The following is a 17,680-nucleotide window of genomic DNA, read 5'->3' as shown; positions in this document are numbered from 1 at the left end:
TATCAAACGACTGGCAGCAACGTTTGCGCCATGACAAACAACGCTGGACGGGGGTAAGGGCGTGGTTCCGAGCTCACAACCACTCGGCACAGGCCCAAACCGAAAACAGGCGCCCGTCCAGATCAATGTGAAACACAACACAGAAACAGTCACGGACCGAAGCAGCAAAGAAATTCGACAGCAGTTCAAAGGAAAACAACACCTTTATCTTCTCAGAAAGAAATACAAAAGAACTTTTGTACTTTTAAAAACACCAAGTAGGTAGGATGGATGATCAAATACAATGGAAGCCGTCTTCTCATTACAAAAGCCATCTACGCCTTAGCCTAATGCGATGTTCAACATGTATGAAAACTTCTACAGAAGCCTCACATATTCTGAGCTTGGCCTTGACCTTGGCAGCGCGGTGGAACTTCTATGATACGTAGTTCTCTCGGTCATTTGCCCGGATGGACGTTACATTGCAGCGTTCTCCGTCACATTCCCGGTTTCAATTTCGGCGTAATTAGGGGATAGCTGGGCACGGCGGTACGCCCTTACTCCGACGCGGTAGTTGGACGCGACTTGTACGGACACTACGGCCGGTATATGGCTGTTCTGAGAAGCGTGCGCCGTAACCCACTCTCGTCCAGCTCTATCTGGGTCCGACATTTCTCTGCCAGAGCAGTATCAGCCGCCCCTTACTCTCCGACAGTATTTGCCGTCTCTCGGTCAGTCAGTGGCATTTTATTCCTGGGCAGTGTGTCCTGCCTGCCAGCAGCCAAGATGTAGCTGCTGTCGGCACAGTGTGACGCCCCTCACCTTTTGCCTGTACTTACTGTGTGTGTCTCGTCCCCTACCTTTTGCCTGGGCAATGCCTCCCGTTCCCTCACCTTTTGTTTGGGCAGTCTGTCCCACCGCTCACATTCTGTCTCGGTGGTGTGTGCCGCTCGCTCACCTTTTGTCTGGGCAGTGTGTGCGGGCCGTGCTCGCTGTTCTGCGCCGGCAGCTCCAGACTCCGGCTCTGCCGGGTCAGTCCGGAGGTCGGCGGACGCTCCGGGCCGCCCGGACCGGCGCCGGGACCGTGTCCGGGTCCGGGTCCGGGCCCGGTGCCGTTCCGGGCCGGAGCGCCCTCCTCGGCCGCAGACACCGGCTCAAGCACCTCTTCCTAAAAAACGGCAGAGACGCAACGGTTAGAGCATCGAAATGGGCAGGAAACGATTCTTCACACTCTCCTGAGCATTTCATAAGGGATATGGAATTTCAGTCACATACAGCCAGAACCATGATACCAAGAAGCAGGCCGAGACGTCGCGTGGTAGATCTCACGGGATATTGCGGGAAGTCTGTGCAGTCTCTCCCAATCAATACACAGGGCACGTCACGCACAGAGCGCAAACATCGGCGTCGTCACAGCTGGGTGAGTACCCGTGGATTCCCCGGTCAGATCCCAGCACATCGGTACTTCTTCCCGCATCGCTCCCACCCGGTGGAGGTCCTGCGGTGCGTCGTGTGCCACTCGCCAGGTACCGGTCAGTGATGACGTCACTGCGGTACCGCCGCCGCCGCCGCACGGGGTCAATACGAACCGTGCGGCGGCCGGCACGTGGCAGGGCCTGACCCGACCTCCACCGGCGGAAACGACACTCCGCCGCCGCCGGGCGTGGGCGAAATTCTGACCGCATTAGTTGCAATGAAAATAAAACTGAGACGCGCCAAAGGCGAGCAAGCACGTTGTTTGCTGGCGCCGTGATTGGAATTCAAGCGTTCGATACAGTCAATTGAGCAGGGAATGGGCTACACAAACAGCAGAGCGAATAGTCAGTGTTACGTTGACTGCTTAGCATTTCCAATCCAGAACATAAGCCAGAGGCAGAGCACGCCACAAAACACAGCACTGGCTTTGAAAGCAATCGCGACCCAATCTATAGCCTTTGCGCAGAGTAATACCTACATCCGAAAAGTTGGGGAACATTTTGTCCAAGGATGCATACAGCCATACAGAGAAGATGTTATGAACTAACCACCGCACAGCTGACCCTTATACTTCCTGTCCTGCATCATCCACACCATGCCCTGTGAGGACGGTCTCCCCTCGCCATATACGACCGATGAGCGCCGTTCAGCGCCGGTACGGACCTGTTTGGCCGGTGCCGATTCACTGGGCATCTCCGAGGGCGCCGCTGGTGTGCCGCTGACAGCTCCTCCCGCCGAGCCGTTACACACTACGATCGCCGGAACTGGCGACAGAAGGGGTCAGACAGGACCGTCAGAACTCCAGAACACAGGAGGGAACGAGACGTTGTGTGGTGTCAACAAGGGGCGATACGAGACGTTGCAGCGGACACGTCAGAATAGAAGGCCGATCTCAGCTCGGCCGAAATTGGGAGCTCACCGCTTTGCTGATTTATCGTGAATATGTTTAGGAAGAAAATATGCTTGGCGAACACCTATCGCTAATGGGGACGACAATTCAGGAAGCTGTATCAAAGATGTGAATGGAATGAGTTGGATACGAATTGCTAAGTAATGTGCAAGAATAAAACACGGATTGAAGAGTCAAAAAGTACTCAGGGAAGAAAAACATCCCCCCAATATTATGTGCTGCATTTGAAATCCAACACCCGACAATTAATGTAAAAAGAACGGAGCAACACGCCGGCCGGCCGGTCAGCCGTTAGCGGAATCGGTGTCGTGACCGTTACCGGCGCCGGCCGTGATGTGTAGCCCAGGGCCGTGCTGGCCGGTCACACATTTACCGCTGTCACGGCGGCGCTGCCTGGTGTTGGGGACGGTGGTAATGGTGCGAATGGAACCGCCAGGCGCGGTGGCTGATGGCGAAACGGATTAAATGTCGGTGTAGTTATGAACATGACGAGAAGTTGAAATAACACTACACCGCTTAGATTTGTGTACGTTCGGACGTACATAGAACAAAGTAAAAGTAAAAAGGTTGATTCGTTGCGAAGTTATAAAAATGGGCGTAAAACAGGCCCAGCAACCTAGCATTGCTCGGAGTATGTATATTGCCTAACATATTTCAATTTACCCAAAAGCAAGATCAAACAACGACAGCGGATAGTAAACTATGGCCCGGTCTCGAAGATACCCTAGCATATTCACTGAGTCAAGGCAAGCCGCAGCGGCAACAATCGGTAGAAGTTCCGACCTAATTGGAAAAGAGGCCGTTCAGGTAAGACACAACGGCGCGGTTGTAGCGCAGGATTGAGCGACTAACCGCGCAGTTATTCAGTAGGACCCGGCCTTCAGACTGGTATTCAGAACGAAATGGAGAGAATCCGTTGGCCATTTATAGGATGTCGATCGGTTGATCCTGACGGAAAGTGTTCACTGGAATATTGGGCAATGGGTTCTATATCTATAGACGCGTGTTACACCATGGTTTCGGGACATTCTGCAGTCGCATCATCACACCAACTCTCAACTAAGAGTCGATCGATAACCCCACAGGTGCAAGAGATGCAAAACAATGGTTGTTATGGAATGAAATTGAAAAATCAAAGAAATAAAAAACGAGGCACCCCATGTTGATCAATATTATAAATCAAATACGGGAAATGTGTTTGCCTTGTTTGATTGGTCACAATATTCAAGCATATTGTTCACTCAATGGGCGATATTAGCCGTTATCGCGATAGGAGCTCACATAACAAGACGGCTTTTTGACGTAAGAGATTCTTTTCCGCAAATTTTTCGCAGTTCATTCACACAGAAGCATGCTGTTTTAAAACAGACCACACACAGTTTACACATACACGCAAACACTTCATACAAACAGACAGATACACAAAACCAGACGCACACCAGTGGCACAGCTGAGATCCAGCATTTTCGGCTAGGCCAGTTCGGGAACCGGCGAAGGGCGGTGCTGTGAGGATACATGCCGTGTGAAACGTGATGGATAGCATAAGGAAAGATGCAGATCCTCGCCGCGGTATTACGATTAGGTCGTTCACAATATTGTATCCCCCATCAGGAGGTTGCGGTACAGCTGAATCACGGAATGAAGCCAGCTGAAGCAGCCGCACTGACCTCTGTTGAGTGGCTGAATTTGTACACCCCGCTGGTGAAACCTCGCATATACGTCCAACCGTCCAGCGCGGTGGGTACAAAGCACCCTCAAATCTCAGGGCACTCCACAAGGCACGCCTCACACGAGCGAGCAAACGGGCGGCCGGCCACCCTCCCGTGCTGACCTTTGGACACAAATCCATTCGGCGCCGGTCTGCACGAGCGCTCGACATTCACCGCGACCTGGCGCGCCGTAATGCACATTGGGGTCGAGTACCCTGCTCATTAATTTAACCTGGCTCGAAACCCAGGGGCCGGCTGTCTCGGCAATCATAACAGCGTCCACATCAGGCCCAGAGCGTGAGACAGCCTCCACATTATTTCAAATGCATCTCCGTGGCCGCCGGTTTTCAGATGTCACAGCTCACTTTATTCTAACGCTTAGCTTAGCTCGACGGCGTGAGCTCATCGTCTAAGTTCTCTTTTACCCGGCGAGTACCACCGCTCACCCCCTGGCAGGCCAGCCGCGTGACCTAATGGGTGCCGGCACCACCACCAAACACGGGAGCTGAAACGACCAATGGCCGTGGACCATGCACGGCTGGCCGAACTGAGGGGCAATGGCGGTCGACTGGGCGGGACAGACTAAGACCACGGGCCTGGCGTCACAGACCAAGCAGGCCGCAGCTGCTCGAGATTCAGTACATTGATGGAATACTTCACGGAACGTGGCAAGGCGTCCACGTTCCTTGGAAACTTCCTGAAGCAGGAAATACGGAAACTCTAGAGCGAAAGTATGTCTGTTTCATGACTGGGAAAATATCAGTCAAAACTTAAATGAAATGCTACAATATCATTAGGGCGGCAACAGTTCGGATAAACGAGCTGACGCGTACAGAAACTCCAGAAACCTCGCGTTATCCCAAGACTGATCCAGCCGCCAAGCCCTCCGACTGGGAAACCTTCAGCCGTCTATGTCGGCGTCAGTGGGAATGTTTCCCGCGCCGTCTGACCGAGTTAACCTGTGTTTACCTCAGCCCGCTGAGCCGCAGCACCCCCCGGGGAGCTGAGGGGCGGGGCCGAGGGGCTGGAGGCTGCCAACATACAAACGGAGCGCTGGGTGCGCCAAGGACGGCACAGCGGGACGGCATCGCCCGCACAGCGGGGGCGGTTCGTCGGAACGCCGCCAACGACGGCCGGTCGCCGGCACCGGTCGGCAAGAGGAGAGCGCGGGTCATCCGGCGTTTGGTGACCTATAGTCTGGTGACTTGACGTCTGGTGACCCAGTGCCTGGTGACACAGCGACCGGTGACCTTGCATCAGGTGACCTGGCGTCTGGTGACCTAACGTCTGGTGACCTAGCGTCTGGTGACCTAGCGTCTGATGACCTAGCGTCTGATGACCCGCTTTAGTTGACCCCGCCTCTGGTGACACGGCGGTGGGGGCGAGCCACGACGGTACGAGCATGCCACAAGTGACTGGACGACGCAACATGCACACTGCAACATCCGTGAGAGGCGAGGACGGCAGCCGTCCGCGTGTGCAACACGAAACGTGTTCAGAAGTCCAGAAAAATGACACGGATAACAATCCAAAAATGTGGACACCACACAGCCACAAGGCCATGCCCGGGAGAAAATGTGCAACAGTGTCAAAGAAGAACAGATGATCACGAGTGGACGAGCATGTGGAAAACGTGAGCAGCGTGGGTGCTGGCGGATGCAGTCAGTGAACAACACCAGGGTGTCTCGGGGTGCAGTGAGTGCCTTTGACGCCAGTCGGCAGGTGCCCGTGAGTACGACAGACGTCACCAGCGAGTGCGAACCGGCGGACCGGCAGACTCCACGCGTGCTCAGACCACTTACTGTCGGCCCGGCCGCTCTCTACGAGGCTGGCTACGGTTTGCATAGCGGCTGAAGGAGGGACCGCACGGCGCCGGAGAGAGAAGCGGCGAAGGCAGAGAGAGAGGGAGGCGCTGCGGGCGAGAGCCAGAGCGGGAACGTCGGCCGACACACAGACACACGAGTACGGACGGCACCGCTGCACTGGCGCGGCCCGGCAGAGCAGACACAGCAACGGTCGTCTGGCTGCAGGGCCGACTGGTTCATTTCAGTCAGCGCAGCGGCTAAGTTGGGAGTTAGTACAGCATATGCCGCTGAGTAAATTCCACTTCCCATCGGTGATATAACGGAATCAGACGGGAACAAAACTACCCAATATCAATAACTTCAGTCTGGCCGGCGGCTAGCCACACGCGCCTGACTCGGCTCGGCAGTTCAGTCCGGGGAGAAGTCATTTCAAAACGAGCACGAGCCCCGCCGCTATCACGTGTCGGCCTGGTCACGTGTGTCAGATCACGTGACAGGTGTCAGACCAGCGCATAGCGTGACCCGCAAAACATCTCCCATCGACCATCCTCACACCACGCCTTGTTTTCACAGAAATCCCCCGACATTAACCCTATTAGTGGCAGGCTCCTGGCTACCCCTATTAGTGGCAGGGGGGGGGGGCTGTTTACGACCCCCCTTGATATCTCGAGATCTAACGGGCCGATTTTCAAAATTCAAACGGCATTCGATTTCGCTCAACGTGATCTACATTTCTAAAAAATAAAAATTAAAAAATGTCAATAGGGGGGGGGGGGTAGAGGGGGGTAAAAACGGGCAAATTGCAGATACATTTTAGACTGTTTATCACGGCCAGGTTTCTGAACCAATCTTAACGCAACTTTTGCCGATCGATAGAGAATGAACCAGGAATTCACTTGGATCCTAAAAATATGCATTTTCAAAAATCATAGGCGGATACAGATCATTGAGATTGGGGGTACACAAAAAGTATAGTAAATAAGGTTTTTGTTGGTACTGTTTCTAAAAAGGGTGGTAATGGTCTTGTTATGTTACAATTTTCTTATGAGAGAACGACTACAATTGTATTGGTCATGCATAGGCGGTGTCAGGGCACCTATGTTAAGAGGTAAAACATAACCCCCCTTTTTGGGCGCCTGGATCCGCCTATTATAGCAAAAACGTGTCAAAAGAGGATGCACAATAACTTTGTATATGTTATCACATGATACCTTTCATTCACTGTTCGTAAAACTGGTGCAGCATCGTGATCTTCGCCCAAATGACTCGCTTCACGAATAGGACCCCCAATTCCCAGTGCTCTGGAGCCGCCCCTGGTAAAGTTATGTACTTGAAATTTTCAGGGAATGTGCCCAATTTAGTTTTAGGAAAAGTCAGAAAATTTCAGCATCGTAGCATCAGCGGTTTCGGAGATATTCCCGAAAAACCTGAGGGGTGGATGAAAACACCCCCCCCCCCCTGCCACTAATAGGGTTAACACGGTCAAACTATAACCCAAACAGTCACACCCAGCACAAACACTGAGCTCTACTTCCACACACAGCACCCACCGACCACACAAACATCCCACCACCAAAACAGCACCACAGAAAACGGAGCAGTACCACACATCGACAGGCACCACGGACCGACAGCTACCGAGAGCAAAATAACGCCGGGCCAACCGATTACACATTCTACTGGCGCACTGGATCCACAGCTCAGCCTTATTCACGCCATGGTTAATGCATGAGGTTCGACCTGGTGACATTAGCGGCTGCGGTGGTACAATTTAGTGGTGCGTTCTCTCCTGTCATGGGGGGAGGGGGCACCTAACTATGCCGCCAGACGCCTCGCACGCACCTGTTAATTGGTAGACGCACGCACCCCACCGCCAGGCCAGCTGTGGCGGGGGGAGGGATAGGAGGAGGACATAGGAGGGGAGAGGGAAGGACGGCTACAACGATAATATACTGCCATGACAGTACCCTGATGCTGCAAGCTATCGCCCCAGTATCTTATCCACCGTAAAAAGCCGGTTAACCCACACATAGTAGCCAGTGGCCACCATAGATAACAGAATAATCATTGTGCAACAGTCTCATCTCGAGCCTAACACGAATAAGCTCTTACTTTGGCACGTAACTGAGGCGTTCGTGCCCAACAGAGCCAGTCATCCGGTTGTGAGACAAATCCGATGGTCGGTACGCGAGAGCGCTGCGTTTCAGAAGCGTTGTTCAGTGGCTCAAACCAAATCGAAGGACCCTCAGAGCCAACTACAGGTTGGCTATCATTAAAAAATGCACACTATTGGAAAGCGTCCTCAACGCTTATGAAGCTGAATTTCGCGCATCAAAAACGCACGGTAGCTGTGACCCCAATTCTGTGTCATGCCCAGCCCCGAACCAGCGACCAGCGTTGCAACGCTAATGTCCCAAGCGCCAGACACGCGTCGAATTTTGCAGTGTCGCGACTGGCCAGCTAGCGCTAATGTCTAACGACGGTCGCCGCCATAGCAGACAGCAATAGCAATCAGGGGACGGGCCCAGTGGTGGGCTGGGAAGGGAGAGAGGGCCGCACATCGGTCCCCAGAGGAGACCCGAGACCAGACACACCCTGGAGAGAGGACGCGGGAGGTACTCGATACAGAGAAATAGCTGAGGGACGGACAGAAAATAGGTAGCACAGCACTGCAATCCAATTAAGCTATAGCGAGATAAATTTTATATAGCGATCCCAATAACAGATCGGAGAGTTGTGTCGCTTCCAGCCATGGCTTTATTATTATCAACTATTGAAGCAGCTTTGCTCAACGACATACAGCTTCAGGCATGCTTTAACGTATCAGCTGGGTAAACGCACCCTTTGACCCATCGTTCGAGACAGGCCAACACTGGGCACGTTCAAACTGAACGGAGCTTCCTCTGACCAATATGGTTACCATGTTAATATGAAAACGTCTCTCCGGTGACCATTTGCCACCCGCTTGCTTAGCTCATTTTTAAGTCAAAGGCAGCGTTACGAATAATGTATCGCACCGCGGTTAAGTGAGATCGTCCTGGGAATGCATCCCGTCTGCACAGTGAGGAAGTAAAAAGCTTTTAAGACGTAGTTTTCAGACCCCTCTAGCCAACGGCGTAGAATTTCAGACCGCAAATGGTTATATGCCGCGAATGTCCTGGCATCAGATGAAAAACGGGGATATTGCATCAGACCATTAGGAAACATGTACGCTGTTGAAATGGCAATATCGAATGGCAATGCTTTTAGTTCTGGAAGCGAGCCTGAATCACTGACATAGCACAGTTCCGCAAACTCTAAGCGTCTTTATGGCTAGGTTCCATCACCGTTCTCTCACCGTTCCGTCAAGGTTCCGTGCCGGTTCCGCCACAGTGCCACACTGGTTCCGCTCCAGACGGTGTCAATCACAGCCGTTCTCAGAAGGGCGGCGGTCGGCTGACTCCGAGCGACGGAATGTCAGACGATGAGATGCTCTTTCCGGACATAGTTTATATATTTTTCGTCGGCAACAGAAGACGGACGATGGAGCCAAGTCGTTTCACGCCCGTCAACACAAACGACGGTAATCACGGAGCCCGAACGTGTCGTGATGTAAGAAGATAATCGTTGTACAAGGGAAAAAATAAAATGAAATAAATACAAGAGCCAATATATGCGACCGGATGGCACCATTCATGGAAAACATAATATGAATGATATTATGCAGAATATGCATCATATCACCACAGCCGAATGACTCGTTACCAATCTGTGACATGTTACACATACCCGACGTAGCAAATCACGGCATCTTCCTGTGTAGCCGAGTATCCTTAAAGTCACTGATCTCCTACCATGATATAACGGTGGGCGTGGTCCGCCCCAGCACAGGTGTAGGCTGGGGCCAGCCTTCCCCGCTCTCCCCCTCTCTCAGCGGCAGAGTCGAGGTCACGGGGTCACGGGGTCCGTCGGGTCACGCCCTCCCTGGATCACCCTCACGAGACCGCCGGCCGGATCGTTAGATGCCACGGAGAGACGTCGCCGGTCACCTCTCGGCCCCGGGCGGCGATATGAGGTGTCTGGGACAGTGTGAGACCAGCGCCACGGCTGTCTGGGACAATGTGGGAGCGGTGGTCTGAGTCGCCGCCTGGAATTTCCATGGTGATGATAAGTTATGGAATTCAGGAGAGAGGGAGAGAGAGAGAGAGATGGGAGGGAGGGAGCGGAGGAAACTTTCAGCGGCATCAGCGGAGAGCCATCGGCCAGTTTCCGGGAAAACACAGCGCCCTCACAGCTGGCCGATATTCGTCCACAGATGGCCGAACATCAGCAGCCACCAGCGCCGCCTTTTCCATCCGGACACCGTCTCAGATTTCATCGCTGTGGACGTCCGGCTCCGGATCGGCGACATCTGAGCGGAATAACATCGATTACCGCCGACGGCGACGAGAGGCGGCCGCCCGCCCGGCTGTCCGCCACACTGCCCCCGGGGCGCGCCGCGGGCCAGCAGTGGACCGCTCCCGTGTCGGCAGGGCTGCTAGATATCCAAATGGAACGCTTTGATGAAATTGGGAAGACGTTTTGCGCTGTCGCGCTTCGACTTCTTGATCTCATCCTAATCCATCCGGCACTCGCCGCACAGCGTGAGCGGCGCGGTAGGAAATGCAGAGTACGGCGGCACAGCATCAATTCAGGCGCTCACTCCTGCTGCCATCTAGCGGCAGAACCGCAGAACTCTGCGGGATAACATAGCTTCAGGCGCGCGTCTGCTGAGGAGCGGTAGAAATCGTACAGTCACGCTGTTTGGCATTGTTTAGTGGCAGCCGTCATTCTCTAACATGAAAACAATTTTATTTTGAACATAAAACTGAACACTTTCCTAACATTCTTTTTTAAATGATTGAAAACAGTTCGATACTAGCGACGTCAGAGAACTATGGCTTTCCAAATTTCAACTGAAAATCGGCGCAGTCAGCACCAATTTCTCCTCGCCATCCAATCGCCATTAGGACGACCAATTATCGCAAGTGGAACAGCGCCCGAATCTGACAGGATTCCAGCTCTGGACACACTCCAGGCCGTTCCGGAGGAGGACGCTGACGTCGCTCCAGCGAGGGACGGGAGCGGTCCAGTTGAAATGACGAGCGGGACGCGATATGGCTGTCTGGGGAGGGGAGCTGTAAAGCCATATGGAGATAAAGGGAGGGGGAGGTGCGGGGTAGCTTACGCAGACCAAGCAGGGCTAAGACTCGTTAGGACCCTTACGATGAACAAAGACGCTCACAGGACTCGTAAGTTCTGTTTCAGCAATCCTTCCAAATGTTATCCAAACCCCATAGCCATGCACAACAGAATCCCTATCTACACCCTGAAGACACAAGAGTCTCAAAGGTCATCAGCAATGCCCCACGACGATTCCTACCAATAAGACGGCCGGCAGCGGGCCGGGCAGCGCGTGGTCCAGCCGGTGCCGCGACTAACGAGTCGACAGACGCCGCGGGAGTCGGGATCGTCAGCGACTCCGGAAACGAGACACGACGGCGCCGTCCGCGATAGGGCGCCGCCTCGGCGCCGGAATGGCAGACGGTGCCAGCGCGACGATTTGGAGCGCTCCGCAACCGGGGAGGGGTGGGGGGGACGAGGCCGCCAGCCACCGATCCGGCCTCCAGCCGAGCCGCGTTAGCAAACAGTGGCCGGTGATCAATACGGACGGGAGAGGCGGCGGTGTGGAGGTGCGCCCGGCTCCCGGGGACGGGTAGTCGTCCCAGCACGGGAGGGTCTAGCTCTCGAGCTCACCGCACGGGAGTGGCACCAGCGGCCTCGCGACATGGCACGGATTGTCGATACAAGCCCCACGGAGCAAGTTCTCAGGAAGCTTCTCCCGGGGCTAAACTGCAAAGGTCGCGCTTGATCTTCACCCTGGATCTGTCTGACACGTCCTGAGTAATTGCATAACAGTAGACCGACAAAAAGTCGCTAAAAACACCAATCCAACCAATCACCAATTTCGTTACAGAGCAGCAAAAACAGACGGCAAAACCAACATCTCCGCAGGATAGTCTGGCAGAAGACGAGATGATCGCGGCAGGACCGTCCGGTAATCCGCGACTAGCGGAGAACAGGGGCGGCGATGGCGCCGACAGAGTTGTTTTGCTCGCCCGGTGCCGAGTGATGAGCAGACCGATTGACCCCGATGGCGGCTACGTCTCGCGAAAACAGCGCCAGAGGGACGAACCATCCGGAGAAAAAAAAATGTCAGAAATGCGTGATGCTATAAGTTGTGTGCCTGGCGCCTCCAAGAGCCAAGGAGAACATCAGAACGGAGTCCGGATAAAAAGATTATGGGCGATGGAGCTAAAACAAGAAACAAGAAAAATATGGCAGCGGCGGGTTTATACTAAAAATGTTAGGCGTTTGTTATAAGGTTGATGGTTTAGGCAATGAAATACACAATGAAAAATATGGAACTTCGGAACAGTTATTGCGTTTTCTAATAAATAATAAAACGTATCACAGCGGTTTATCCAAAGTTCCGGGACGCCTCCGGAAATCAGACTGGAAAACACTGTCAGAAACGTGTCTGTGGGAACAATCCTCGGATTAAGATCGTGCTCGGAACGCTAGGCCTTCGGAAAATACTCACTGGGTACGTTACTGTACCAGAATATACCGGCGACACCTACACCCCGCCCACAGAGCGTGGTGCAGCTGCATTTTAAATATGTCGAACAATTACACCCAGTTTCATCACAACGCGGCTCAAAATGCACCACGCAACAAGAGACAAATTCAGGCCAGTAACAAGTTGCGGCACACTCAAATGCCGATTCAGAATTAATGGCTCGGTCGGTTTCATTCATCCGTTATCCCTCATGAATCTCTCGTTGATATGTTCGTTCGGCGGCTGAGGTCATTAATTTCTGGCCAGCGGCGGCCGCACCCATCTTGATCTAGCATCGCTCGCTCTGTCGGACAGTTTCTCAGGGCTGGCAACAGATGGCAGCAGGCGGCCGGTGGCCCGGCTCCAGCCAGGTGACGCCCGGGGGCGCCCTTGGCAGCCGGCGCCCCGACCGACACGTCGCACTTGGCAGACACGGTACAGAGGGCCCGGCCCGGCGCGTGGCCCGGCCGGCCGACCCCCGCAGCAGGGGTTACCGGGTGCGGACTCGAAAGGTCCGGACCAGACTCGTACTTCATTTAGAGAATGATTCGAGTGAGCTTTATAAAACGCAATACTCAAGAGAGATCAATCAGAGCAATCGGAGACATGAATACCGCAAGATGGTACTAAGGCATGCCAGACATCAGGCAGTTACCGTAGTACGACAATGGCAGGAACAATTGTTCTCAATCGTTTGGAACAAGACCGTAATAAGAATGAAAGTTGAACGAATCTGATGACAAAAAAAAAAAAATCGTCAGGCGTAGTATACCAATGCTCCTAGTGCTTTAGAGATCAGATTGAATACCACATCGTCAGCAACTTCGCGCATCACCAAAGGCCACATCCGAAAGCCGGTTTCCCGTTTCATAGCAACAGCACGACGTGAACATAGAACAGCCCTCTGGGTCTGTCAGCGGTGGCCTGCGAGAGATTTCAGGACGACGCGCCGTCGCAGAAAGGGTAGCTCCCCGACACGGGCCGGATGTGCAGCGCTGCACACAGTCTGTGGCGTTGGGAGAGACGTTTCTCGTCAGCCCACTCGAGCAGATAATCGCAGACAAAGCTGACGGGCAGCCAGCACGCCACCGCCGCCACGCGCGGAGTCGAGAGGAGACAGGTCGAAAGAAGAGATCAAGGCCGAAAAGTCCGAAAAAAATGGTGCGCATCGGCAAGTTGAGCCAGATCCAAAGAAGGCAGACATAAGAGGTAAGTAGAAACAATCAATCGCAAAGCAGACCGAGGAGGTCATGCGTAGGCCGCCGTGTTTCCGCCCACAGCGAACCATGTCCACGACGTACGTACCCCTTCCTGTGAGGCTCAGCGGTGCGGTGCCGACAGGAGACATTCCATCGGCCGTGATTCACAACAGGGCCGGTTGGCGGCGGCGCAGCGGCCGCGCTGGCAGCCGGCCACAGAAGCCGGACGTGCCCGCCGAGCGGCCAACAGACACAGCAGCGGTCCCGGCCGTCACAACCACCGACAACCAGCCCAGGCCGTCACAACCAAGTCACAACCGCCGCCGGACCACCCGGCACAACCGCCGACAACCATCTTCGGCCGCCACACCCGTCTTCGAACCATCCGGCACAGACACAACAGACGAAAGGGTGCCGCGATCCTGATCTAGACACAAGACTCATAGCCATCCAGCTCAACATCTACGTTATTCCAGTGGGCATAGAAAGGCAGAACACCATAAAACGCACGTCAGTCAGTAGGTCTTCCCAATCGTTTCTTCTGATCGCTGATCCGCCAGGGTAGGACACTAGACTTGACTGTCATGAAGCCCATTAGTCGCTGTGACAACGAGCAAACCCAACGAGTGAGCGAGTAAACCCGACATTGGGCTCGGAACGTTACCGACTCCGTCCGTGTCACCAGCAGGGCGGGAGGCGATCCGTCTGTCAGACTTTTTGTCCGCCTTCCCGGTCGTCTGTCTGCCCAACATAACGTCTACGTTTGTTCGTCTGTCCACCCGTTTGTCCGTCTATGTCGTTCAGCCAAGATGCCGGTCTACCCGCCTGTCCTTCTGTCCAGCCTGTCTCCGTATGTCTACTTGCTTGCATACGCGTCTATATGGGACGTCGAGTAAACAACTCGCTGCCCGACATCTAAGCTCAATCCGTAAGCAAAGACATCCCCACACCTTCACCGCTCCCCATCGCCATCACCATCGCCGCCGACAACGACAATGAGCGACGAGCTGCGCGGGTCGAGCGGAGACAAATAGAGGACGGCGACGGGCCGGCCTGTCGGGCCGGCATGACAAAGGGAAGGTCACTGAGGCGACAGAGCCGGGACAGCTGCCAGGAGCAGCCAACAGGCAGCAGGCCGGGTCGGGTCGGGCGGAAACGGAGACACGGCCGCAGTATTGGGAATACCACGGGACGCGCTCACCTAAACCAGATAAATCCATCCAATTTAGCCACACGACTTTTCTCTACACACCTCAATAAGCACCGAATGCTGCGTTTTGCGAGTAAAGCAACGTTTCAATAGAGCCTTTGGTAAAGCCGGCAGCTCAGGCCGACGTTTAGCGGGAAACCCCCGGTGGCTCGACCAAATCAACTGTCAGCTATCGACAACCCGAAGCGAGCCAGCCAAACGGAAGACTATCATCATCACGCCGGTTCGATGGTCGGTAGCGTGTGTTTGGTGGCATCGGGCGGTGGGCGGCGGGCGAATAACATCAGCCCGGGACCAGTCAAAACAGCACAAAGGACGGCGACGCAGAGCTGCGCCGCCAATGCAGACCGGAGGTTTGAGGATGGAGGACGGATGAGTCTGAGAACGCCAGCAGAGAGCAGACAAGTAATACCAAGGATTCACCAAGCAAACCTTAGTGCAAGACTTTACCTACCACATCGGTCTGTCGAAAATTTAAGTCGACTCGAGACTGTCGATGGATGATCGCAATAGTAAGGCAGACGTGCTCTATGAGCTGCATAAAAAAACACCACCATCTTCCAGCATCCTGGATAAGAGTTTGGTCCATTCTAACCGGGCTCTGATCCCGGATCCCACCCAGATAACCACTTACAATCTAAGTTCCAACTCCAGCAGAACATTGCTAGGACTCTGAGCTACCACCACGTCGTGCCAAGGCAAATACAAAGTTAGTCGACTTTGACAAGCCCACGCCGGACTCCCACACTCGTTTAGAAGCGGCTACGGAGGCTGGCTCGGGGACCTCCACCATCCACCACTGGCCCAGTGATGCCTGGTCAGGCTGATCCCCGCCGAGGCGAGCCCAGGGGGACCGCAGCAGCCCGCTGGCCGACAAAGCGCGATCAATGCACAGAGCAGACGCCGCCGCCGGCCGCCGCGCCGCCCAGCCACTGTCATCGGGATGATCAGTGACAGTACGGGGTCACTGTCAGCTAACCGTGACCGTCATAAGAATGTCACCGCCACTGCCACTGGGCTGGTCAGTGACAGTACCTGGTCACTGTCAGTGTCACCTGACATCTGACTGTGCTTTGGCGTCACCAGAATTGTCACAAATCACAACGCAATCAAACACAACATTATAGCGGTTTCTCTAAAGGCGAACAACGCCGTTCAGACCCCAGACATCACCCTTCACAAAAGCTCGCCTGAGCTGTGGTCAGCTCTTGCCCGGGCCGAATAAAGGGAAACCATTACAGAATGAGAACACATTAGCGCTGTAACAGGGCTATAATGACCATACCATCGCGATCTTCAACGGCTTGGATCGAAGATTCATGAGCCGAGCTTCAAATAATTGCTTTCTCAGTACACAGAAGGGCCCCGGGGGAACTGCGGAGACTGCGGGAGCTGAGTTCAGGGGCCCGGACGAGCTGCGGTGAACCCCGAACGAGCTGCGGCAGACCCCGGACGAGCTGCAGTGAACCCCGAACGAGCTGCGGCGAACCTTAGCCGGGCTGCGGCGGGCTCCGGACGAGCCGCACAGGACTCCGGACGAGCTCCTGCGGGTCTCGGACGAGCCGGCCGCGTGCCGGAAGGGCGGAGCCGGTCTGGCACGTGCCCGGAGCGTGCGGTGTCTGCCGGCCGGTCGGACACGGAAGCGGCGCCCGGCCGATAATCGGCACAATTGCCTATCAGAGCACCGATCGGCGCTAGGCAGAGCGGGTCAGAGGGAGCGGCAGAGCGGCGAGAGGGAGCGGAGAGCGGCGAGAGGGAGCGGCAGAGAGCACGGCGCCAGACAGAGGGTCGGGGGAACGGCGGAGCAGACGTTGGCGGGGAGAGCAGTCAGAGCGAGCAGAGAGAAGAGTTGCAACATGACGGAGACAGAACCAAAGTCTCACTGGTTACGCAAAACAGGGCATCGGAAATAAGCGTGGCGACAAACAGTCAACACGAGACAGCCACTTGCGTTTGGCCCATTTCCACCCCAAACAACCACAGACGGACGCAGCGACCGATCCGGAGTCCGGCCGCAGTCCAGTGATGAGATGACTCGGTCGGGTGGTCGGCGGGGTTCCACCACGACCGTGGAGCGTGAGCCAATACCATCGCCAGCGATCGGCCATCCCGCAGATGGAAACGACAACTGACGAGGCGGAGCGAACTGCGATAGGCGTTACCACAAGTGTATTCGCGGCCATTGGGGCGACGTAAGAAAAGAAGAAATCATCTGGCCCCAAGAGCTTTAAATTATCAGTTAGCATGCAACTTTTCCTTTATGTGTAAAGAATGTACCATTAATTGTTAGATAAAATTGCATTTAAAATCTTCCTTTTATGTTTTTCCATCGTTTGCACAATATATTCTTTTACTAAACTAGAAACACTAATTATAAATAGTTCCAGCACCATCATCAAGAACAATAAGGAAGGCTTGAAGTGAATACAATAATCTAAACGGCCTTGCAAGATGTGAAGATCACTTCTAAAATTGCCTGTAGAAATATTGAAGGCAAAAGTTCAACTTTTTCACAAGACGGATGTCTATAAACCTATTCAACGTGTGACAACTCAGCCGGTATTTCGTCGCCTACAGCCCAGCTTTCCCTAGTGACCGATAGAGGCGCTGCTACCGATGTCCACCCGTGCCGCGTAACGGAACGGGGACGAGAGAGGAGGCCGAACGGAGAGCCCGCCGAGAAACGATCCGGAGAGGCCACTTCAGCCGAGCGGAATCACAACATCCGTGGGCGCCCATCCGCGGACGGTGT

General features: G+C 54.4%; 1 protein-coding gene across 1 annotated transcript in view; it reads right to left on the bottom strand.

Annotated features, from left to right (window-relative positions):
- The window catches only part of LOC122378404 (cAMP-regulated phosphoprotein 21-like), a 56,292-nt gene that overhangs the window by 27,148 nt on the left and 11,464 nt on the right, over positions 1–17,680 (bottom strand). Inside the window, exons 3-4 of the mRNA XM_043359421.1 lie at positions 2,119–2,219; positions 938–1,147 (exon numbers count right to left, since the gene is read on the bottom strand). Of these exons, the coding sequence (XP_043215356.1) occupies positions 938–1,147; positions 2,119–2,148 (240 nt within the window). The 5' untranslated portion in view covers positions 2,149–2,219. The remainder of the gene's footprint in view (positions 1–937; positions 1,148–2,118; positions 2,220–17,680) is intronic.

This window comes from Amphibalanus amphitrite, unplaced genomic scaffold, assembly GCF_019059575.1.
Source record: "Amphibalanus amphitrite isolate SeventyFive unplaced genomic scaffold, NRLGWU_Aamphi_draft 000059F_arrow, whole genome shotgun sequence".
Lineage (NCBI taxonomy): Eukaryota > Metazoa > Arthropoda > Thecostraca > Balanomorpha > Balanidae > Amphibalanus > Amphibalanus amphitrite.
This window is presented reverse-complemented; position numbering and strand designations above follow the sequence as displayed.